Source organism: Rhyacophila brunnea, unplaced genomic scaffold, assembly GCF_057557595.1.
Source record: "Rhyacophila brunnea isolate RB1 unplaced genomic scaffold, BYU_Rbru_1.0 scaffold_142, whole genome shotgun sequence".
NCBI classification, from domain to species: domain Eukaryota; kingdom Metazoa; phylum Arthropoda; class Insecta; order Trichoptera; family Rhyacophilidae; genus Rhyacophila; species Rhyacophila brunnea.
The window spans coordinates 759,614-785,777 of record NW_028232799.1 but is presented as its reverse complement, the minus strand read 5'-3'; the positions used below and the strand labels follow the sequence as shown (position 1 = coordinate 785,777).

At 33.2% G+C, this 26,164-nt stretch overlaps 1 protein-coding gene across 1 annotated transcript; it reads left to right on the top strand.

The window, feature by feature from the left end:
* Nucleotides 1–12,728: 12,728 nt before the first annotated feature.
* LOC147075529 (uncharacterized) lies at nt 12,729–20,303 on the top strand. Its single transcript, XM_085942408.1, has 3 exons — nt 12,729–12,875; nt 13,172–13,321; nt 19,019–20,303. Exons 1-3 carry the CDS (start codon nt 12,729–12,731, stop codon nt 20,231–20,233), a joined length of 1,512 nt encoding a protein of 503 aa, XP_085798534.1. The 3' UTR covers nt 20,234–20,303.
* Nucleotides 20,304–26,164: the final 5,861 nt, after the last annotated feature.

The window sequence follows — 26,164 nt, the reverse complement described above, 5'->3', positions numbered from 1 at the left end:
CGAAATATTATTATTTACACGTGTTCACCAAAGGTATTTAAACTAATATGGCTAAATATCTTTACGATGCAGCAGCTAATGATAGCTAGCCTGACACTCAATAATAAAAATGAATACTAGGTATAAATACCCACTGTACCTATTCATGAATACGGTGCGGTAGGTGATGTATATTAGGATTCATAAGAATCATAAGTATTCATGAATAAAGTGTGATAATGGATATTAAGTTTGTTTTTATCAATGTCAATCATAAAATATCATATCACGTCATTATTGTAAGTATATGTTTAACTGTCAAACATCATTCTATTTTCAGTAAATTCAATTTTAGTAAAGAGAATTTAGTAATACATAATTTCAATTAGTAGGTTGAATGTTTTCTGATTTTTTCATTTGTAAAAAAAGTAGGTAGGTACTTATTCCTATACAAATATTATATTCATATAATGTACATTTACATACGTATAAGGTACATTTTATTATCTATCTATACAATTATTATATTCATATACTTAATGAAAGCATTTTTTAAAGAAAAATTTTATCACGTAAAATAAAATCAAATAAATTGATACAAATAAGAATACACCCATGTTGGTTAAAACTTCAAGATAACTTGCATGTCACTTTTTTGTAATCGACTTTTTCATCTTTCCGGATTCCTCTGGCGTTATCTAGCTTTACCAATATGTGCTAGTAGAATTGTTGAACACACTGAACCACTCATAGTTTTAAAAATTTCAAAAATGTAATAAAAATACAATGAAAACACGGAGAAAATTACAGTCACAACAATCCTGAAGGTTAGACTGAAGGAAGTGACCTTTCCTTCTACGGTCTTAATTGGACGAAAAATCAAAATGGCGGTTTTTATCTCTGATGTCATTGGTTGTATGGATATGAGTCTATTTTGAAACTAAACCATTAAGGATTTGAGCACGATTTGATACTGAACATGATTTTCAACACGAATTATCTCTGTATTTAAAGCAGTTACGCAACCGAATGAATATTTATTCTATAGGTATTGCTATAGAGAACAGTTTGGCATCAAAATTTGAAAAAACTCGAAAATGGTCGTTAGGTATCTTTTGATAATAAGGTGCTCAAAAGGTGCATGCATTTGTCATATCATTCTACAGGACGTATACTTACGTCTTAATAAGCAGTAGGTATCTTCTTATAATATTTACTTTACGTGAGAATTTTCGATCTACGAATAAATATTGAATGTGAAAATAATGTCACGACGATCACTTTTGTTAAAGCTGGTTAATTTTTCATTGGTTTAGAATGATTTAGAATGGTGGTAAGATCGTTGCACAAGTTATATGGTGGAAGTGACGTTTTTGCTCAGATGATGGTCGCTACTTCCTTAATCCGCATACGAATACCTACTGCGATAGCTTATTGACAAGGTAAAAACCTTTTCTTCCATTTAGATAATATATAAAAATACACAAAATTAATCGTTTTAAAATCGTCACACTAACTGCGTAGTCACGATCTTTGTTCCGAAGGCTACCCAAAATAACATTGGTACGTATGTGGGTTTGTGAAAATCGTATAATAAGAAATTCGGTTCGACCGTTTCTAAAGATCTTCTCATAAGAAAAAGTGTCGTAGATAAAAGATATACACAAGTTTATCTTTTGTATGAAAGCGACAGATTCGCTGTCCCTTACGGACTATTTCGTACTGGACCTCAACCAGGAGGGTATAAAAGGCGACGCTTTTCCTATGAAAAATCAGTTCTACAGATCTCCATCGTAGCAGCAAGTCTTCAATACAGGGCATGGTCCCAAGAAGCTTTCATATAAAGTCGCGTATCAAGTCCTCAATCGAGAAACGATCGTACCGGGGAAAACATGTTTTTGATATGAAAAGATAGATTTTTTCGACCGGCGAAAAAAGCGAGACCTCACTCGCGAAATATTACTCCGCATTACGTATCGGGAAATGACACGTAATTCTTACTCGTTTTTCCGGGATGACGTAATCATTATAGATTCATGTGAAAATTTGTTTTAGGTGAAAACAAATTATTAAACTAAGTTTGTAAATAATAATAAACTTTTGAAATTAAATTTATAATAATTATAAAATAAACTTTTGAAATTAGGTTTGTAAATAATAAATAAACTTTAGAAACTAAAAGTTTTTAATATAAAATATATTTTATAAATTTAATATTATGTGAATACGAATTAATTGTAACTTTTTATAAGAAAATATTTTAAGAAATAAACGTATTTACCGAACATTTATGTGTACACTCCTCGAATTAAGTGTGGACATTATGAAACTTTTTGGGAGTTTTATTGAGATTATATAATGATCAAATGAACAGTTTATAGACAACCTTATAAGTTTTATTTTGTCAGAACTTTGATAAATAATACGATAAAAATAACTATGAACATTTATCGTGAATAAATTTGGTGTCACACTACCGAGAGTTTAATTTACTGGATATATAAAAATGTGGTGCCATAATAAAGATCCACTCCCGTTCATTTCTGGCTTTCTTATGGACACCCTGGTTTACATAACGAGCTAACCGCGAGCCAGGTTACGTCACTACATTATTTTTTCTATTCTCGAGATGTTCGATAGTTTTGGCAGGAACCAACATGTAGTTTTAATTTATTCAGGTAGGAAATTCCAATACAATTTAAAATATCACAACAAGAAAAACAACAATGATTTTATTATCAATAAAATACAGTCAGGCAACTTCATACAAAGGCGGCAAAATCAGTAAGTATAAATAAGATGGCATTATAAAGGTAGTCGTTCGAGGCGCCATCCGAAAAAACAATAACTTCTTTATATAATATATGCCATACCCCAAGGGTCGCTTAAAAAGATAGCATTTATTATCACTCCTAACCTACATTTATAAGGAAATTAACAGTATGAATCTTGTCATTTATATAGGCATAGGACATATATTATATATTATGAATTATCATATACGATGGCCGCGGCATAAGCGTCGACCTATAGCGTCGTGGGTCCCTGGTTCGAATCCATTTCTCGTAAAAACTAAATCTGTCAATACAACCTCCACGCTGTGGAGTTCTATATGATCTCATTAGGATCGAAAATGGTCGAGAAAAATAGTGCATTACGTCGTGAAAATCTATATGGACATACAGTGAATTTGTATGGTATTTCACCTTTGTGTCATTTCATGTCTTTTAAGACTATTAAGTTGAGAGCATCTATATGGGCATATCTTGCATTTATGAGGTTTTTCACTTGTGTGTGTAATTTCATGTTTTTTAAGTTTACCAAGTTGCGAGCATCTATATGAGCATAGCTCGCATTTATGACGTTATTCACCTGTATGTCATTTTATGGTTTTTAAGATTACTAAAATGCGAGCATCTATATGGGCATACCTTGCATTTATATGGTTTTTTTCCTATGTGTCATTTCATGTCTCTCAAGACTGCTAAATTGCGAGCATCTATATAGGCATTCCTTGCATTTATGAGGTTTTTCACCTGTGTGTCATTTCATGTTTTTTAAGATTGACAAGTTGCGAGCATCTATATGAACAAACCTTGCATTTATATGGTTTTTCACCTGTGTGTGTCATTTCATGTTTTTTAAGACTACTTAGTTGCGAGCATCTATATGAACATACCTTGCATTTATGAGGTTTTATACCTGTGTGTGTCATTTCATGTGTTTTTAGACTACTAAGTTGCGAACATCTATATGGGCATACATAACATTTATGAGGTTTTTCACCTGTGTGTGTCATTTCATGTTTTTTAAGATGACTACGTTGCGAGCATCTATATGAACAAACCTTGCATTTATATGGTTTTTCACCTGTGTGTGTCATTTCATGTTTTTCAAGACTACTAAGTTGCGAGCATTTATATGAACATACCTTGCATCTATGAGGTTTTTCACCTGTGTGTGTCATTTCATGTTTTTTAAGACTACTAAGTTGCGAGCATTTATATGAACATACCTTGCATCTATGAGGTTTTTCACCTGTGTGTGTCATTTTATGTTTTTTAAGATGACTACTTTGCGAACATCTATATGAGCAAACCTTGCATTTATATGGTTTTTCACATGTGTGTGTCATTTCATGTTTTTTAAGATGACTACTTTGCGAACATCTATATGGGCAAACCTTGCATTTATATGGTTTTTCACCTGTGTGTGTCATTTTATGTTTTTTAAGACTACTAAGTTGCGAGCATCTATATGAACATACCTTGCATTTATGAGGTTTTACACCTGTGTGTGTCATTTCATGTTTTTTAAGACTACTAATTTGCGAACCTCTATATGGGCATACATTACATTTATGAGGTTTTTCAATTGTGTGTGTCATTTCATGGTTTTTAAGATGACTACGTTGCGAGCATCTATACGGACATACCTTGCATTTATAAGGTTTTTCATCGGTGTGCGTCATTTCATGTTTTTTAAGATAGACAAGTTGCGAGCATCTATATGAACAAACCTTGCATTTATATGGTTTTTCACCTGTGTGTGTCATTTCATGTTTTTTAAGACTACTAAGTTGCAAGCATCTATATGAACATACCTTGCATTTATGAGGTTTTACACCTGTGTGTGTCATTTCATGTTTTTTAAGACTACTTAGTTGCGAACATCTATATGGGCATACATTACATTTATGAGGTTTTTCACCTGTGTGTGTCATTTTATGTACTTTGAGATGATCAAGTTGCGAGAATATTTCTTCATTTTGATCAGAAATGACGCCCGTGTGAACCATTTTGTGACTTTTAAGAGCACTTCCGCATCCAAAAACTGCGTTACAAATGCTGCAAATCAAATTATGTGAATAATGTACTACTCTTCTCAGAATAAGTCGAAGTTCCTTCGGGGTATCTTGGCCAGAGATTTCGCGTTTTATGAGTTGTTCATCTATCGTCACTTCTGAATACTGTATCATTCTATCTTGGATTCCATCAGGCGAGGATTGTTGACAAATGTCTATATCGTGATGCTTTTTTAAAAAGCCTTTAGTAGAAACCTAGAAAAACAAAAATAATCGAAGTCAATATTATTATAAATTAGATTTTATACTATTCCATTTTAGTTATTTTTTATTCTTTTGCCTTCCAGCATCTTCAGACATTAAAAGTGTAGTGAGAGTGAAAATAACGATAAGAAATGGTAATAGTACCAACATAGATATTAAGTACAAACAATGTTACGGAATGATCCGTAAATAGTTTTAAAAAAATGCACCTACATGTAACATCAAACGAAAATGCACAAAACACACTATGACACAATTGTGGTACTACTCTTGGTGATATGTATAAATCTATTAGAGTTTCGAATGCAAAATTTTAGATTGATGTGAATAGATAGTTTCACTTTACTGCGTTTATTTCTAATATTTCTTGGTAAATTAATTTAAGATCACCAGAATAACGTATTTAATATGAGGCAATTTTGCACACTGTTTGATAAAAAACATTGTAAGCTTCGTGTAGTAACTAGTAATTTATGTGTCAGTGTGTCATTGGAGAGTGTGCATAGTGTCGGAAAATGCCGAAAGGCGAAACCAATGTCATAAAAAATATTCAAATTGATAGAATTTATATTAAAATTTCATCAGGCAACTTAGATCAATAGTATAAATAATATTTTAATATTGACTAGAACCATCTTATCTCCTAGATTATCTACAACGTTTAAGGAGTGTCCAGGATCATGGTTTGAAAATACAATAAAAACTCAATTTTGACCTTCGACGAGCATGTCCCCCCTTAAGCGTCAACCTTCGATAAAAATCGGCGAATAGAGAAGCAAATGTTACAATATATAAAATTGAATATACCCCATGTCCTGGTGTGTAATCTGAATGCGAACATCCGGGTTGAGGACCTTCATCAGAAAATGGTGGCATTTTATCTTCAGTGAATTCGCGCTTTATGTCAGTCTCAGCTTTGATACCAAAGACACCGGTCGCAGCAAACTGAAGCAAGAAGCAAGTTTCAAATAACATGTTGTCAATAAGTACATATTATTAATATAAAATATTAAAACGTTATTATCTAGGTGAAAGTAGGCTGTGAAGATCCGACATAAATAGTGCACACTAAACATTATCAGGCATACTTATTTGTTTTCATTAAATTAGTATTTAAAATTCCATGAAACCCTGCCTAAACTAAGCCATAATATCGCGGATAATAATAAGAGCTTTCCAAATTGATGTACTATTGCCAATCGGCTTCTTTAAAATGTAAATATAAAGGTTATTTAAATTACACGTAAATTATTATCGATAGGCCGCCTGATTATTACGCACCAGGTGCGTCTATAGCTTCCAATGACTTAATTACTTTAATTAAGGGGGCACATGCTCATCGTAGGTCAAAATTGAGTTTTTTTTGTATTTTCAAACCATGATCCTGGACATTCCTTAAACGTTGTAGATAATCTATTTATATAATTTTTAAGCCTTATTATTCTTTATAATTATTTTAAACATTTAATGACTGCATTAAGTATTTTTATTACATAAAATAGTATTCTTTTAAACCTCTCGCTCTAATGTTTTAGAATATAGTCATATTTCGGTACATAAATGTGCAGTGGTGTTAAGATTTTTTACATTTATTAATTTTTAAACGCATTTATAAAACCATAAGTATAATTAATCACGAGATAATTTTAGAAAAATATTTACGATAAAAAATTATATTGATAATCTCTGTGATCCGAAATTTTACAAGAATTAGGCATTTTATTATTCAAAAGATCGGCAAGATTAACAAATTTCAAGATAATTATACAGGTACTAATTATAAGCTATATTTTTGACCATTCAAGTGTGATAAACATCCTACGAATATTGATTGCTTTATAATAATTATTGACCTAAGAATAAGGTAGTGTTTTTTTGAAATACGCCATTTCTTTTGGCATTCCCCAGTGGTTAAACTACAACATATGGCCGTAGTCATAAATTGACAAACTATAATTAAAGTAGGGAGTAAAATGATGTTAACGCGCGTGTTTGAACATGTACCTAACCGAATTTTTTTTTATTTCTTTTTGAGCGGTACATGTTCAAACACGCGCGTTAATATAATTTAACTCCCTACTTCAATTAAAGTTTGTTAATTAGAAAAATGTTAACACCACTGCACATACATGTACCGAAATATGACTATATTCTAAAACATTAGAGCGAGAGGTGTAAAAGAATACTATTTTATGTAATAAAAATACTTGATGCAGTCATCAAATATTTAAAATAAATATAAAGGATAATAAGGCTTCAAAATTATATAAATAGATTATCTACAACCTTTTAGGAATGTCCAGGATCATGGTTTGAAAATACAAAAAAACTCAATTTTGACCTATGACGAGCATGTGCCCCCTAAAGTATTTTTTTTTCAAAAAAAGATCTCTTCAGTTTGTTATATATTTTCACAAAAGTGTTTTCAAAATTATGTATGTTCCATATATTATATAAAATTCCATAAAAATGTTGATATTTTATAAAGGAATGTCTCTCGACAATTTATGTCTGAAACGAATTATACGGTTTTTTGACAAATTGTTCGGCGCGGAGCGGATACTTTGGAGAGACTGGTAATTTTGGGTAGCCTTCAAGGCAGATGAAGCAGAAGAAGGGCGACCAAGTAAAAGAGCTGACTGAGAGCAGCCTTCACTCTGTCCTGATAGAAGCAGAGGATTGAGAGGAGTGGAAATTCTTGATCGCTTAAAAGATGATAACATTCCAAGGTGGCACCATCCTTTGCCATGAGGGAACGACCAAGAACTAATGGGAAACATTGAAAATGTACAGATGTTTTGTGCTTTTATTTAGCGAAAATAACTGTTCACACGTAAGATTGCTGACTGTCGTAAATAGTAAGCGAGACGCCATGTTGTCATTTTATGGTAGGTACTTTTTGACAGATCGTGAAAATCGGTAAACCTCAAAATGAGACTGCGCGCTGTAGGTTGTTTTTTTTTCAGCAGGTTTGCCAGTGTCGCTCTACTGCGCAGGTGCGAATATCGAACAAATCCCATCTGTCACGTGAAAATTCAGAAGCGAACTTTTTTGATTCATGCAAGAATTCTTGCAACTTGCACAATAATGCGTGTGTACACGTGGATTTTCTTTTTATGGCCTCGGTAATATGTACTGTCAGCAGTAAATCCTTGCATTACAACTTTCATGAAGAGTTTCAAATCATCAGCAAACAACACAAACATAGCATTTTTAATTACCAATGCTATGTCATTTATAAAAAAACCTAAACAGTAATGGCCCCAACTTTCAGCCCTAAGGCACACCAGAAAATGTTTTAAATGCCATGTCTGTGATTGATAGAGGGTGTACGATACGTATTGTGGACGATTCTTAAAATAACTCCCGAATAACGGGAGAAATCGTTTAACGGCCTGCTCCAAATCCGTGCTGCTCATTCATTATAAATGACCAGCGCCATCTATAGATTAATACTTGAGTCGGCAATGAAATGACTCAATCCTCGGAGAAATCATGCTGTGCATGATTATCTCAAGAACTTTTGCTGGTTCATAGAGAATGGCTACTGGCCTATAGTTTTCCACTGATGACTCCATACCACTCTTATGAATCGAAGTAACCTTCGACATCTTCCATGCTTTCGGAAAGATACCCGTCTCCATTGTCAGGTAAAATATATATTAAAGTGGCCCTTGACAAAGTCAATAGAGCCCTTTAAAAAAATCTTGGGACATGTGCGATCCCTAACGGCGGGTATTCTTATTTTTTTAATAAATCTAAACACGTCACCCTCATCAATTAGGAAGATGTCAACGGATTGGGCACCGCATGATCGTTTCTCTACATAATATATAAGAACGTGACATACTTGTTTCTCCGTCTAAACGCGTCCATTCATGCAGCGGCTCGTTACAATGGTGTCGCGTATGAAACGGCTCTTAGATTAAAACGTATTACTAATTCCAATCTTCGATATAAGACTGCACCAAGGGAAGAAAAATAACACATTATACAAATGAACGAACCTGATGTATTGGCCTGAAATCTGAACCCGGTTGAGGATCTTCAACAACACATAATGGGTCTATTACATCTTCAATAATCTCGCGCTTGTTGACGGATAATTGATCATCCGTCTCAGGTTTTATAATAGAGAGGTCCGCTAATAGATACTGAAAGAAACATTATGGTTAACACAGTAAAACCACTTTCAGTTCACGTAACTTCATAGAATATCCATATAACAATGTATACTAATTATAGTCAAAATGAATTAGAAGATAACCTGCCCTAACCTAAATCACAAATGTATCGTAGCTGTCAAAATGTATAATCGAGTTATTTTTTAAAACAACGTTTAATATCATTATATGTCTCCACGCAGTTTATAAAAAAGAGACATATATTATAATATATAAATCGTTGTTATTCGCAATACAGCGTAATTGTAAGAGAAGTCAGTTTCCAAAAACTAACCTCAAAATTGCAACTTGAAACGTCGGCATTCTCCTGCTTTACGTGAGTGCGAACTTCCGGGCTGATTGGGTGGCTAGTCTGCGTATCAAACAAAGGCTTGCCTTCTGGATCAGATTGTTCTCCATCACATTCTCGCTTTACATCCATTTTAATGGTAAATATGCCAGGAAGAACGTGACAAACAGGATCCATTCAAGGTAGGTACTACATTTATTTAAGAAAAGTGTTGCCGCAATACGTAATTATTTACTATGTATAACCGAAAAACTAAAAAGTCTATTCCGTGGAGCGAGCAAACAATAATCTGTGTTTTATTGGATTTAAGTTTTGTACTATTCTATTTGAGTACCTACCTAGGTAGTTTTTTACCACTCGGGTTTTGACTTGAGATATTTCAAGCACTACACGTATTCCCCAATGGCAAATACACACTAACAGCGTAGGTAGGTATACTGTTACACCCATGACTATTGGGACTCTCCCGATAGTCTTAATTACCTACGTAATTATTAGGTGTAACCATGTCACCTGACCTCCTAGTCAACAATGGGCGTACGTACGTCCAAAATTCCTTGATTAACTGTCAATATGTTCAACATGTACTTAGGTAGCACTTAAGAATTATTGTTTATCTAATTATAATAATAGTAGGTACCTATGTCAGGGAAGAATGTGATTGTGCCGAATAAAATAAACGAAAGCCAAAGAAACTTAATATTCAGGAGTAGGTATGTAAAAAGAAAAGATGGCATCACTGCTCAATGTAAAAAGAGTACAATAGAAAAAATAGGTAAGTACATAGTCGCGGTAGGACGTGGTATTGAGTTCGCGAATTCCCGCGCTAAAAACTTAACAATAAAACGAAAAATAATATAAGCGATATAATTAACATTAGGAACGTAACAATATAAGATTAATTTGGATAGGTACTGTTAAACATAGGTTTATTTGTGAAAATAACCGTTGAAAATATAAATCCACGTGTTCAACAAAGAAAGACATTTAATTTTTGTGAATCCCGGGTCCTACCAACATCCCGAGCTAGCCACAGGACCCGGGATATCTCAATACCTACACTGTTATTTTTAATCTATATAATAAATCAATTAATACAATAAAGTAGGGACACTTTATTGCCTACCCATTTAGTCAAGGCTCAAGTAGTAAGTATAACAAACAAGACATTGTCAAAGGGCCATGTCTTTTGACTTTGCCTTGTCTATCCGTGCATGGTGCAAATCACACCCAATGTCCGTGTGCCTGGCTCAAAATACGGGTGGCATTTGGTTTGTATTAATTGCACTGACGGATATGTTCACTTGCCACGTTGAAGATTATTATTGTACTTACTATTACTCGACGCCCACGGTGGCCGCGCGGCATAAGCGTTGGACTACAAAGCCGTGGGTCCCAGGTTCGAATCCTGGGTCTGGCAAGTACAAAAATTGTTTTTCAATTTGTGTGTGTCAGGGTATGGACCTAATAGGTTGAGCAAGTGGCTGACATCCATTTCTCGTAAAAAACAAAAATCTGTCAATACAAACCTCCACTCTGTAGAGGCCCATATGATCCTATCAGGATCGGACATGGTCGAAAAAAAAAAAAAAATTTAACAACGTTTTGCCTTTTGAATATTGAGATGCGCTGATCTCGTTATGATTGAGGAAATGTTTTCGTTTTCGCTCCATTGTTTTGTTTTGAGAACAAAACATAAAAATACTTAATTCATATTGAAATGTGTCAAGTGTTATTGTACCTATTCAGCGCCATCTTTAGATTAATCAAGCCTAATATATTATTATCTTTTTGCACAAGCAACGAGTGGTCCACTGTTCAGCTGTCAAAATTAGATCCCAGATTGCTTGACATAGTGATTCTCCCTTTCACGTTTCAAATTAAATTAACTTTAAAAATCTCAAATCACAAATATTAATAAATTAGGTATAAATAATATAATATCAGACTAGTCCTTCACAAAAAAAAGGTGGTAATATCGATTTCCAAAAAATATGTAGCATCGATCTATGCATTACATTTTGTAGGTGTATTTAATGCTAGTGTATAAATTGTCACGTAACTATTCGAATCAAACTTTTCCCTGTGTGAACACGACAGACGCGTCAGTATAAGCACTCTATAGAACAATGACAGGTTATCCATAGACAAAAAACGGGGGGGGGACGAAAAAAGTAGGACCAGTCGTTCAGTGGCGCACCCAGGATTTAATATTGGGGGGGGGGGGCAAGGAGGAGAATGTAAATTAGTCCCATAGGCTCTTTTTCTTCTTTACAGCCTAATTTCTCGTTTATCGGTCTTTTGTCTATTGCACTCGGTGTACCTATACCATGGTCCCCACATCCAGAAACGGGCCCTCAGGCTAGGATATTTGGTGGGCCCCTTACCTACCGCTAAAATTAAAAGCAGTGTGAAACACTACATTAATGTTTTTCAAAATGTGTTTAAGTTAAAATTAAGGGTAGGTACTTATACAGTGAATTATTGTCGATTTTTAATACATCTACTTTAATAATGGAGCTGTCGAGTATCGACACATAATAATCAAAAAATATATTGCACAATTATATTAAGTATTTGAAAATGTTCATGGTTATGAAGTATAATAGCGCCGCAGGTGACTTTTTTTTACTATTAAAGTTAATTTATTATGTATGGTTATCTCACTTATCTGGTCAACCCGATACGTTGGGCCCCGCACAGCCCGGGCCCCCAAGGCTAGAGCCCTGTCAGCCCTCCCCAGCCATGACCTACACCACTCCGGAATTCGGGTGGACACCGAGAATTTTTTGACAGTTCCATTAGGGATTGGGTTTCTAAAAAAACCTGACAGTAGTGTTTCGAAATTAAAATCTAAGAAATTTTTCTAAAAAGGGTGTTGGAGAATTATTACAAATCATTATTTATGCCGTGTTTTTATTTGTCTAAGCCCAAAGGTTATAGTTTATTGGCTTTCAATTTATTGTTTAAAAATCATTCTGATAATTTTCATTTTTGGGAGGTGACAGGGCCCCCTGCCCCCCGCCCCTGGGTGCGCCACTGCAGTCGTTGTGAATTAACGGGTTTCTACTTGAGTCGGTAATGACCTATTATATATATTAATTTCGACGGAAAATAGTTTTCAGTATTGTGGCAACACTTTTCTAACATTAACAAATGGATCCTATCTGTCACGTAACACGTGGCTTCTGGAATATATACCCTTAACATGGATGTAAAGCAAGAATGTGCTGGAGAACACTCCGAAATAGAAGGCAAGTCTTTGTCTGACACGCTGACTAGCCATCCGAAAAACCCGGATCCTCGCTTTCATGTGACGCAAGAGAATGCGGACGTTTCAAGTTGCAATTTCGAGGTTAGTTTTTGGAAACTAAATTCCTTTCAATCACTTTAGATTCAGAATAACAATGGTTAGTTTAATATCGTAAACTGTGGCTTTTTTACATACTATGTAGGAACATAAGGTGATATTAAACTTTGTTTCAAAAAATTACATGTTTATACAATTTGACAGCTATGATACATGTGTGATATAAGTTAGGTTATCTACTAGTTCATGTTAAATATAATTAATATACATCGTTATATGGACGTTTCGTGAACTGAAACTGGTTTTACTGTGTTTACAAAATGTAATAATGCTTCTTTCAGTACCTTATAGCGGAACTCTCTGATAAAACATCGGATGATCAACCAGCTGTCGTCAAGCGCGAGATTATTGAAGATATACCACACCCATTATATGATGATGAATACCCTCAACCGGGTTGTTTGAATTCAGATAACAGGCCAATACATCAGGTACGTTCAATTGTACGCAGGTATATGTGCCGTTTTCTTCCCTTGATGCCGTCTTACATTGAAGGTTTGATTTTGTAATGCATCTTTGAAACTTCATAAGGAACTATTATATTATAATTCGGCCATACTTGTTTCGTTTATTAATTGCGGAGTAGATTCGAGTTATTGGCAATTGCTAAAACAGATATTTTGAGACAGTATTGAGTAGGTATATAAATCTTTTGAAAAGGTATATTTAAATATGGTGATTTATATATCACAATAAATTCGAATATAAAGCAATAATGAATGCGATTATCTAAAATTGTGATCATTTGTATGGTGAATAAAATTAATCGCCCGTTAGTCTTTTTTAGGTAGGTAATACAATCTAAGCCTATTGTCTATAAAAAACTACTTACAGCCATAAAATACCATTAACAGAAGCAATATCTACGGGAAATGGGGTAAGAATAGATCAATAATTATATTTTCAAAACTTTTTGCAAAAATGTAATGTTGTAAGCCTCAAATTTTTCTAAATCACTACCATGCTGCATGACAACATAAATTTAGGCGTTCCAGCTAAACAGTTTGACATGTCAAAACTGGCGCTCTGCACATAAGCAAACCGGAATAGTTTTAGTTTTAACGTTTAGTTCACTGTACCAGCAAACTTCAAACCATTTTCTGACCGTCAGAAGTGGTTTAGTCTGAAACGACAAACCACTTCTCACGATCTATCAAAGTAATAACTGTCCAGACAGGACCTAACCTAAAAATGATAGTCATTTATTATATTCCGTACCTATGTCATTTTCTCGACATAATATTGCGTTACCTATGAACATTATAATATTTTTATGATAAGGAAAAATTGATATTTCTCTGCATACATATATCGTGAGATGTTCATATTAATATTTTAGACATTTACACAGTAGGAGTTCAGTAGAATTAGGTAGTCATATTATAGCGTAGTAACCGATACCTATTATTTATTAGTAACCATATGCGCACAATAAACCGCTTGTGGTCGTATTGTCCCATAATTCCACCCAAATTTTCTATGCATTGAGTTCGATTCGATATGATCACTTGTTTGGTATTTAGTGAGAGTCGCCAGTCATAGTGCGGGTCGCTACTCTTCCGAAAAATGAATGGTTTGAAACGACTAAATGATTTTACTAAAGTACTAAAAAATACTGAATGGACATTTATGGTCGAGTAAACTGCGATGGATTGTATGATAGCATCTGATATCTTTGAAAGACAGTCTGCGCAGTCGTTTGGTGAAATTGAAGTGCAAGAAATGGACATCAAAAAGGAAATAGCGCTTGCTTTTGCGATAGAAGACCTTCTGAGGTTGAACAGAGCTTCATTTTTCGATAGAAATTTTGTTTGCATCGTGTGTTGTGAATTTTTTTCATTTGCGCACATTTTTAAGTACCATCAACGTATGCATGATGCGTCGCTGACTTTCGATAAAGTGGCTTTTCCTTGTGACCAAAGCAGTCACTTGTATTAAAAGTTTGATGCGTCGACGTTTGCAAGTGATTCACAGGTAACTCATATAACACACAAGCTCATTTGATTATTGTTGTTAGGTATATAATGCATTATATATTGTCATCTGTATACTATACTTATATATTTTTTTTATTTATACTACAAAATGGCTATCATCCGCGGCAAAGGGTTTACATATGTTGCTAATATCCAACATAAAAATAATACACACAAAACTTATTTGTTCGTATCTACGTATTTGTTTCCATTGAACTAAGACTAAAATAATTTACTGATGATGTTAGTCATTAAAATTTAAGAAAACCCCTGCGAAATCGATCCATAATGTTATTAAATTATACAGAATTTTTGATAATTTATAGATGGAAGAATGTTTTTAATTTATTTTGGTTTGGTATAGGCAAGGCTTAATGCGTTTTAAAAAACTAACCCAGCCATCTGTAATATGTACTCTTAATTGAACTAAAACAAACAAGTATGACCGCAAGAGTGCACTATTTTGTCGGATTGCCCATAACATTGGAATGTCGTTCGGTGATTATACATTCACCTGCCAAATTAAGTCATGCATAGTGACGTTACCCCGGTCCTGGTAAAACCACAAGGGCATTGTATTCTCAACCGGTCCTGCCCTTAGACCAAATTGAGAACCCCTGCTTTAGGCTAGCTCAGCTCTAAGTCGGAGGGGGTAGTCAAATAAAAGTTCTTGTCGACACTTTCAAACACACCGCAACAATATTGTTATATTAATGGTTTGAAATCGCCACCTAATAATAGAATAACGTCAGAATCCTTTAGATACTTTATTTTAATCTTAATTCGTTCCGCACCCACGTGCGCAAAACGTCAAAAAGAACAGCTGACAATTCAAGTTCAATACTACCGCAAATACGTACCGAATTGTGGCAGTCGTAATATAGATCGCGGACCTATTCAAATAAAAAGTCTTTGTAGTTATGATTTTTATTATTTATTGAATTATTCTTTCATAAAATAAATTTATTATAATTAATTTTTATCAGATATCTTAACACTACATTTTATTTACTGACAAATCGACAATATTTATTTTTATAAACTTATTTTATTTACTTAATTTTATTGTATATAATTATTCATATTTATTTATTTAATTACACACGTCACACAAATTCATGGGGTGAGAGTCAACGTCCTCTAGATTGGGGGTTATTGATTTTAGTACTAAAGTCCTCGCAAGGTACTGTAAACCAGTTGCCATGCGCGGCTGATGATGAATGATGTCATCGTAAAGTGATGCAATTGTTTACATCAATCGCGGAGTAATCGAAATAATTACTATTTCGTTACACTTTAAATGCCTCTCCAACTCAATTCGTGGCAAAGGCTTTCTCACGGAAAACTAATAAATCCATTGAATGCGCCACTATTTACGCAGTTAAATCTCGGCTTTTCTTCCGAGTGGATATTTTCAACTTTTTGTCCGCAGAGGAACCGATACGACGTTCCCCTGGGGCTTATACTTTCCCACTACTTTATTAAAAATTTTAATTCGACAGCCTGGACGCTGTCAAAAAAAATGACAACATTTCTGGCGAATCACACTCCTGCTATATGATGACATTTACGTTTAATTTTATACTGCTCGCCAATTGATCGAAAAATCAGCCAATCAAATGCTATACAAATGTCATCATTCTACTGAAGATTTTACATTGCCCGAAATAGATTGGTTACGTTATTGGTTTTATTTTCTGGGGCGAATTCAAAATATTACGTACCTACGCAAAATTATTTTATATAATGCAAAGAAGATTATAGTTATAAATTAGCTTTAGTAACAGCATTTAGCTAATGATAACGCCTAACGTGTTCACATGGATTTTTTTTATTTTTAACCTCAATTTCTAGACTTTTTATTTAATTACATTTTTCTTATAAGACCATTTGGTCTACCTGAAACAAATCATCCATACTTCAGTCTGAGTGGCTGTAAGTCAGGTCTCGAGGTAGGCCGCGTATTCCAACGTGGAATCGATACTCTCGATCGGAGCAAAATAGTTGTGACGTCATAAAATCGTCGCAAAAAAGTCTCGCTGAAGGCGCGCATTTTTGTGGTCGTGTCAATAGGCGACCAATTATTGAAGAAAAAGCTCTGGGAGACCGTTTTTGGCTAACTGTAATGATGATACTGTTACATAATATTAACAATGTTGTTATTTTTAGAAGCGTGAAAACGATATGATGAATATTAAGTATAAGTATAATAATGAGGGAGTTATCATCAAAGAAGAATTTGTTGAGAATGCAATCCACCATATTGATGATGAATTAACCCAACCTTGCTGCTCTAATCTACAATACAAGCCATTAGACCAGGTATGTTTAATTACAAATGTTTTTTTTAAAGTCCGATGAAACTTTAAATTGTAAAAAAGATTACAAGTTAAATTTAAATATTTTTTTTTCGAAAATTCGACCCCTACATAACATTAACATTTGAAAATGATTTCGGGTATGTGGCCTTAGTATTCTCAACTAAGCAAATTCTGGGCGCCCAATTTGGACTACTTTTATTAAAGCACTGCCGGTCGTATAGTACGTGAAATGTTGGCTTCTAATACCTTAAACACTGCTGCTTTATCAGCATATACCAGTGACTTCACGAAACCTCACAGTAAGTAATCCAGAGATATCACATTGAACAAGCGTGTATGCCAATTATTTGACAGGTCCATTTCTCAAAATCAAGTGATCGCCAATACTTAATTTAAATAAAACGATGGTTGCGATAGCTGTATGGCACATCCTGTTGAAATTAAATCACTGTTCTTTCGAATAAATCCATATTTAAATCAAAATAATCATGGTATGACAAGGATTTCCATTGACGTTGACGTGGGCTTTCGCCCCATTTTTAAAGAATTGTGCGTCGATGCCACCAGCGTGTAAACCGCATGAAACGGTGCATTTTTGTGGATGTAATGAATACGAGGGAGTATTCTAGATTGGTCTTATTCAGTGTGGACGATTTTCCTTATTACAAACCCGTTAAGAAAAAATAAACCTCGTCGCTAAACGCAATTTTGCTCTTAAATGCAGTTATCTATAAGTTATGTAAATCGATAGCAGCTTTTCTGAGTAAATTTGAATAATTTATTAGAGTTGTTCAAGCGTGGTTATATTCATGAAGATTTTCCAGACTGTATATACCGATCATTAGGTATGCTTACATACTGTAGCTTAGTTTAGAAGAGATCTTCATTTAGCTACATATTTTTTTCGACTTACACGCGGCGTAAATGAAAACTGACATTCTTCGTGTGATTAATTTGTGTGTCTGATAATTATCTTAAGAATCGTGGGCATCCATTTTTTGTTCTCCCAAGGTGCACAACTAACCTGCCATTGATAATGGCAATTGGTATGGCAATTAGTTTGTACAACCAAATTACATCAGATATTGACATATTTCACCTGCGTCAGGATGAGTATATGTAGGCATTGTTTTATAAATTCTTAAAATAGGGTATGCTTATGTCATTCAGGGACTTCCTTATTATTTAAATTTTTAATGTCTATACTAATTGTACTGTTTTATGGCCATCTTTTTTTTTTTTAATATATATGTAATACTCTTTTATTATTATTCATTTTCTTCTAAATTACATGTTGTAAACGTCTTATATTAATAATTTGTAATTTTCACCATATTAAAAAAAAAGAAAAGATTTTGATTATAAATGTCAACGAGTGAGCGCAGTGTAACGTATCGTTTTAACAGAAAAACACTTTACAAACGACATAGTATCAGTATCAGTGCTATATTAGGGGACATTGGAACATAAGTATATTTTATTGATAATATTCCTATTCTTTTTGTAGATTTCTACCCAGAAATATTTTGCAGTACGTAGGAGTAAAGCTTTGGATATCGTTAAAAAAGATACGGTTGATAATGACCCTAGTATCAACAAAATTGCACATGCAATCAATAAAAACATAAAAATGATGTTGCAGCATTCGGAAATAACCATCGATGAACAGAACATCAAACTCGAATTTAAGAAATTATACTTGCCAAAGGAGGTTCGAATTATGTTGAGAAGAGTTACATATTTCCCACGTAACTTTATTTGTAATAATTGTTATAGAGTGTTTGAAACTGTAAAACATCTAAATCATCACTACGTTTCATGCATGTCTCAGCATCTTAAGTCATACATGAAACATACTGGTGAAAAGAGACATCAATGCGATGTGTGTTTTAAAAAATTTCTGCAAATTAGTCATTTAAAGACACATCAAAAGATACATACGGGTGAAAAACCACATCAATGCGATGTGTGTTTTAAGAAGTTCATCATAAATAGTGATCTCAAATTACATAAAATGACACATACTGGTGAAAAACCACATCAATGCGATGTTTGTTTAAAGAATTTCCGGCGCATTTATGATCTTAAAAAACATAAAATGATACATACTGGTGAAAAACCACATCAGTGTGATGTGTGTTTAAAGAAATTCATCACAAATAGTGAACTCAAATTACATAAAATGACACACACTGGTGAAAAGCCACATCAATGCGAGGTGTGTTTTAAAAAATTTCGTCATATTAGTACTTTAAAAACACATCGATTAACACATACAGGTGAAAAACCACATCAATGCGATGTGTGTTTTAAAAATTTTCTGCAAATTAGTAATTTAAAAAAACATCAATTGACACATACACTTAAAAAACCACATCAGTGTGATGTGTGTTTAAAGATATTCATCACAAATAGTGAACTCAAATTACATAAAATGACACATACTGGTGAAAAACAATATCAATGCGATGTGTGTTTAAAATTTTTTTTGCTAATTGGTAATTTAAAAACACATCAATTGACACATACTGGTGAAAAACCACATCAGTGCGATGTATGTTTTAAAAAGTTCATCACAAGTAAAGAACTCAAGAGACATAAAAGGACACACACGGGTGAAAAACCACATCAGTGCGATGTGTGTTTTAAAAAGTTCATCGTAAGTAGTGATCTCAAAAAACATAAAATGATACATACAGGTGAAAAACCACATCAGTGCGATGTGTGTTTTAAAAATTTTCTGCTTATTGGTAATTTAAAAAAACATCGATTGATACATACTGGTGAAAAACCATATCAATGCGATGTGTGTTTTAAAAAATTCATCGGAAGTGGTAATCTCAAAAGACATAAAATGACACACATGGGTGAAAAACCACATCAGTGCGATGTGTGTTTTAAAAAGTTCATCGCAAATAGTACACTCAAAATACATAAAATGACACATACTGGTGAAAAACCACATCAATGCAATGTGTGTTTTAAAAAATTCAGACAAATTAAAACTCTTAAACATCATAAAATTACTCATAATGGTGATAAATGACTCTAATGCAATGTATGTTTAATAAAAATTACGCATTTAAATACTCTAAAATCACATCAAACGGCACATACTGGAGAAAAACCACATCACTGCCATTTGTGCTTTCAAAAAATTCTGCATATTGGTAATCTCAAAAGACATAAAATGGCACATACTGGTGAAAAACGATATCAATGCGATGTGTTTTAATTTTTTTTTTGCTAATTGGTAATTTAAAAACGCATCAATTGACACATACTGGTGAAAAACCACATTAGTGCGATGTGTGTTTAAAAAGTTCATCACAAGTAGTGAACTCAAAAGACATAAAATGACACACGGGTGAAAAACCACATCAATGCGATGTGATTTAAAAATTTTCTGCAAATAAGTAATTTAAAAAAACATCAATTGACACATACTGGTTAAAAACCACACCAATGCAATTTGTGTTTTAAAAAATTCATCACTCATAGTGAACTCAAAACACATAAAATGACACATACTGGTGAAAAACCTTATAAATGCAATGTATGTTCATTTAGATGCTCGCAACTTGTTAATCTTTTAAAACATGAAATGAGACATTTTGGTGAATAACCTTTTTAAAACAATATTATTCATATTACGCAGGTGATATTTTTCGCATTCCTTAATAGTTTCTTCAAGTGATCTACTGACACGACCACGAAATGCGTGCCTTCAGCCAGCACTTCTTGCAACGATTTTGTGAAGTCACAACTATTTCAGTCCGATCGTGAATGTCGATTTCGTGTTGAATTGTGCGGCCTACTTCGAGACGAAGCTAAAAGAAACATGTGATAAGTCCCGTAGTTCAGCCTGAGCGACTTACAGCCACTCAGAGTGAACCATGGATGATTTCTTTCAGGCAGACCAAATGGTCTTATAAGAAAAATTTGAGTAATTAAATGATCTAGAATTAAGGTTTAATATACACAATAACATGTAAACGACTTGTGTGATATCATTAGCTAAATGCTGTTAACAAAACGTCGCTATAGGATTTGTTTCCCGAATATCCATTTTTGTCGAAAGCGACATTTTAATGCAGTTCAATTTCTTTTATCGAACTCTACCGAAATCATTTATAAAAACAATATATATTTTATCTAGGAACAGAGATATTTAAAAAAAAAAAAACCCGAATTAGCCATGTTGTTACAATTAATCCGTGGTTTTCTCCCGAATATCCCACAATTTTTACCTGAATATCCAAGTTAATTTCGGTCGAAATAGATCTCTGGGAGAGTTTTTATTTCCCGAATATGACTTTAGCCAATCAAACCGCGCTAACGCCGTGCATTTCGCTCCCACATTCACGCTGTCTAGCTCTAAAACAATCACGCCCACTTTCATATTTTTCGGCCGTCCGGAGTCCTCTTTCAAATTTCGTCTTATTGATATTGTTTTTAAAGTTACTATTGTTTTAATAGTGAATTCATCAAATTTGAAGAGATCATTTATAGCTGATACATCACCAGTTCGTCCTGAACTTACAGTGGAGTTATGGAAGTGAGTATTTTAACCTAAATAACTGCATTTTGTTTTGATAAATGACACAAAATCCCAACGGTTATATGAATTCTACAGTGTGACCCGGCGACTACAATGACGTAAAAAATAATTATTATTTCAAATTATTATTAATCAAACATTGTTTGTCTTTATTTTACTTTTAATCTAAGTATTTCTATAAAAATAAAGGCAATGCTATTATTAATTTTTGAATGCGCTGATAGTTAATTTAATATGTATGTTAGTAACTATTTATTTGGTGAATATTATATACTTAGGATATTGGTACCTACCTAATATTAGCAGCCAATGGCAATTAATTTATACATGCTATTATTTTGTGTTGATATTCCTTACAATAGTAAATATATATCATATTTATTTGTTGGTTTGTAATAAGTTTAATTGTTAATTATAGAAATATATAGATATAATAATATACAGATATATAAACATAGATTTTTTTTTTTGGAAAAAGTATTAATATAAAATTGTTAGCAAGTACGAGTAAGTACCATCATAAAATATTGGAGAAATCCGTGACGTCGGTTAGTAATTGAAGTAGAAGATATGTACTTTTATTTAATAAACAAAAACCGATCTCCGATAGTCGCTTGATTTTGAAGAATGCTGATGAGCAGGTATTTCTGCCGGGTGTCTTACTTTTTTCAAAAAGATTTTTTCTATTGGTTATAATATATTTTCTCAGAAGTGATTTTAAGAATTATGTAAGTTCAATTATTAGAATGGTACATTCTTAAATCTTGTGAATTATATTATCGTCAGATGTATTTGGAAAATGTATACTTCAAGGTTCGATATATTATGGGAGGCTATAACTGATTGCATTATTCACAGAATGATGTTGAACAATGACATACATTTCTATCTCTGACTAACAAATGACATTTTAAAATAGTGTCCCATGTTTACATTACTATTATGCGCGTTTCTCTAACGTATATCTTTCTAGATAGCCCTATCACTGTCTTATCAAAATATTGATTAGACTTTCGAAAAATGATTAATTTTACATATAAAACATTCAATTCAACCACCTATATATTTTTCTTTTTATGCCTAAATATTTTATCTACAAATAGCTAAAAGTAAACGTTTATATACATAATAATAAGTGGGGTATCTATGATTTAAGGTCATTTCTAAACTGCGAGACCATCGTGGAAACGGGAGTGTTAAATGATACACTAAAATGATTTGTCTAGGAAGCATGTATATTTTTTCCGAGTAATATCACACAAAAAATTAATAACAATAACTTGTGATACCAACTAAAGGTGGGTTATTATTCCATGTTATTTAAGATATTACAAAAAATGTTATATAATTATCTACTTATGACTATTATTTTAAACAGTATTTTGGCTGTTTTTCGAGAAAAAAATCCAAAAAAAATTTGGCTGGTGTGGTATTTTTTTCTTTGGAACAATAGCTCAAAAAACAAAAAACACACTATTTTGAATTGGTGTGTTATTCCATGAGGTAGTCGACATGTTCGATCCATTTTAGACAATGCAGAATCTTAAGTAGAATGATGACATTTTTATAGCATTCGATTGATCGAATCCGAAGACATTCTCGACCAATGGGCGACAGTATAAAATTAAACATAAATGTCATCATTTAACTGGACTATGATTCGCCAGAAATATTGTCATTTTTCCGATAGCGTCCAGGATATTGAGTTATAATTTTGAATAAAGTAGTGGGGAAGTATAATCCGCAAAGGAAGGTTGTATCGGTTCCTCTGCAGGGAAAAAGTTGAAAATATCCACTCGGGAGAAAAGCCGAGATTTAATTGCGTAAATAGTGGCGCATTCGATGCATTTATTAGTTTTCCGTGAGAAAGCCCTTGTCACGAATTGAGTTCGAGAGGCATTTTAAGTACTTATAAAGATATCGTAATTGTCGATTATCCGCGTTCGATGCAAATAATTGCATCTTACGATGACATAATTCATCATCAGCCGCGAATGGCAACCGGTTAACAGTACCCTTACGAGGATTTAAGTACTAAAATCAATAACCCTCAACCTAGAGGACGTTAACTCTCACCTCATGAATTTGTGTGACGTGTGTAATTATTAAATAAATAAATATTAAAATACATACGAATAGTTATATACAATAAAATTAAGTAACTAAAATAGGTTATAAGTATAAATAAATATCGTTGATTTGTTAGTAAATAAAATATAGTGCTAAGATATTTGATAAAATTAATTATAATAAATTTATTTACGAAGAAATATTTTATTAAATAATTAAAACAATACTCGTAAAGATTTTATTGATTAAATAAATCCGCGATCTTATTTTCGCAAGTACAATTCGGCATATGAACCGAATGACAAGCCATCAGCTGTTTCCTGACGTTTCGCGCACGCGGGTGTGTAACTGTTATAATGAGGCATCACATCTATTTAATTTACAATACTATTTGGTTATAGCATAATAAACAATATAATATAATATAAACATTTATGTACCTACTTGATTGTGTCAAATTAAGAAATGTTCAAAAGAATCTCACAACATTCAGTTCAACATCTAAAAGCAGTAAATTAACTAAAATAACGTCTTGAACCAAATGCACACCTGCAGTAATAAATAAGATGATATATGTATTTTTATACAAATAGCACTTTAAAGTCAAAGTAAGACAGTCCCTTATCCATACTGATTCGAACAGATGCATTTTCTCACCCTCTTATAAAATACTGACATGAGTCAAGAAATACACTTAACTGATAATTATTAATATTATTTACGAGCTCATGCAATCTGTTCCCACCCTTTTAGGGTAAACACCTGCACTTAATACCCTTTTTTAACTATGTCGATTTAAACAAATGCATCATTATGAAATTGCTCCCACGCTTTTGAAAGGATAGAAATAAGCCTGAAAATGCACTTAACTGGAAACATCAATATTATTTACGAGCTTATGTTTAATACTCAGGGTAAAGCAATCTGTTATCTACATTAATTGCACAAGTGTGCATCTTTTTGGGTTAGTTTCGACACTTATGGACACCTGCATAGTCAAATAATGTTATAAATGTTATTTCTTGTTATTGTAAAGCATATATCATAATGAACACGTGCAGATGAAATGGAGTCTGTTCAAGTCAAAAACCCATTAAAGAGAATCGTATATAAATCCCAGGGAATGTCACCCCTGTTGTCTTTAGTCTCCAACCATTGTACAGTACGTGACCTCTGTCTGTCAAACACTTTGTACTAAAATAATTACTGAATTAAAAAGTAATGTTTTACTTTACGTAAAACTCTATTATTTCCCCGTGTTCACAATCAATTACAAACGCCCACTGCTCAAGCATCCTAGAAGGTAAATCTCCTGACAAACTACCTTCAAGACGTAGTCTATAACCGTACAAGAAAACTGTGAAGAATTACATCAAGGAGTCTCACAGAGTGTCCCAATTCTGGTAAGAAACTTAAGGAAGGTTAATATCATCAAACCATGCAGGACCTGCCAACCCAGATCTCCTACTTCCTTAAGCTACTTATCACTAGGACATAACAGAACGATTATTATAACAATATTGTTGTGGTGGGTTCGAATGTGTCGATAAGAACTTTTAGCTGATTACCCCCCCTCCGACTTAAGAGGCTGAGCTAGCTTAAGCAAAGGTTCTCAACCTGGTCTGAGGGCAGGGCCGATTGAAGGTACGATGCCTTTGTGGTAATACCAGGACCGGGGTAACGTCACTTGCCATACATTTTGTACATACACATTGCCAAGTATTTTTAAATAAGTGGGTTAAAAACAGAACGGCTTTTTTCCTTTTTGATAATTTTATTATTTTTAATTTAAACAATCGTAAAACTAGCTTAGTACACTCTATTAATATCATCGTAATCAATAGCCTGGGTCGATCTATTGCTGGAAAAAGACCTCCCCTAGCGCCACCTACATCCACCGAACATTCTCTACTCCATTAATGTAATAATAAGTTATAATCAAGATAACAAAAACCCTCAAACGAAATTGTGTAATTTTTTTATACCTAAATCCAAATTTGTAAATAATGGAAAGAAGCCCGCTTGCTTATGACATACCGCATTTTGTCATAAAACTAGTCTCAAATATTACTTTTACTACCTGCCAAATAGCAAATCATCCACCACTCTTTCACACTTCCATACATTTTGATAATTAGTTACAGATTATTAATTTGGTTGTTACATTTTTACATGTAAGATGTTCAGTTTAGTTTGGGACAAACCCTTTATTTTTTTAGTAATAATGAAAAACAAATAAAATGGTGAACAATAATTATTATTATAATATTAAGTGACTAATAATATATCAGGAATACTAATTATAATATTGCCACATACAGGTTTCACAATTCTGTATTGCAATTA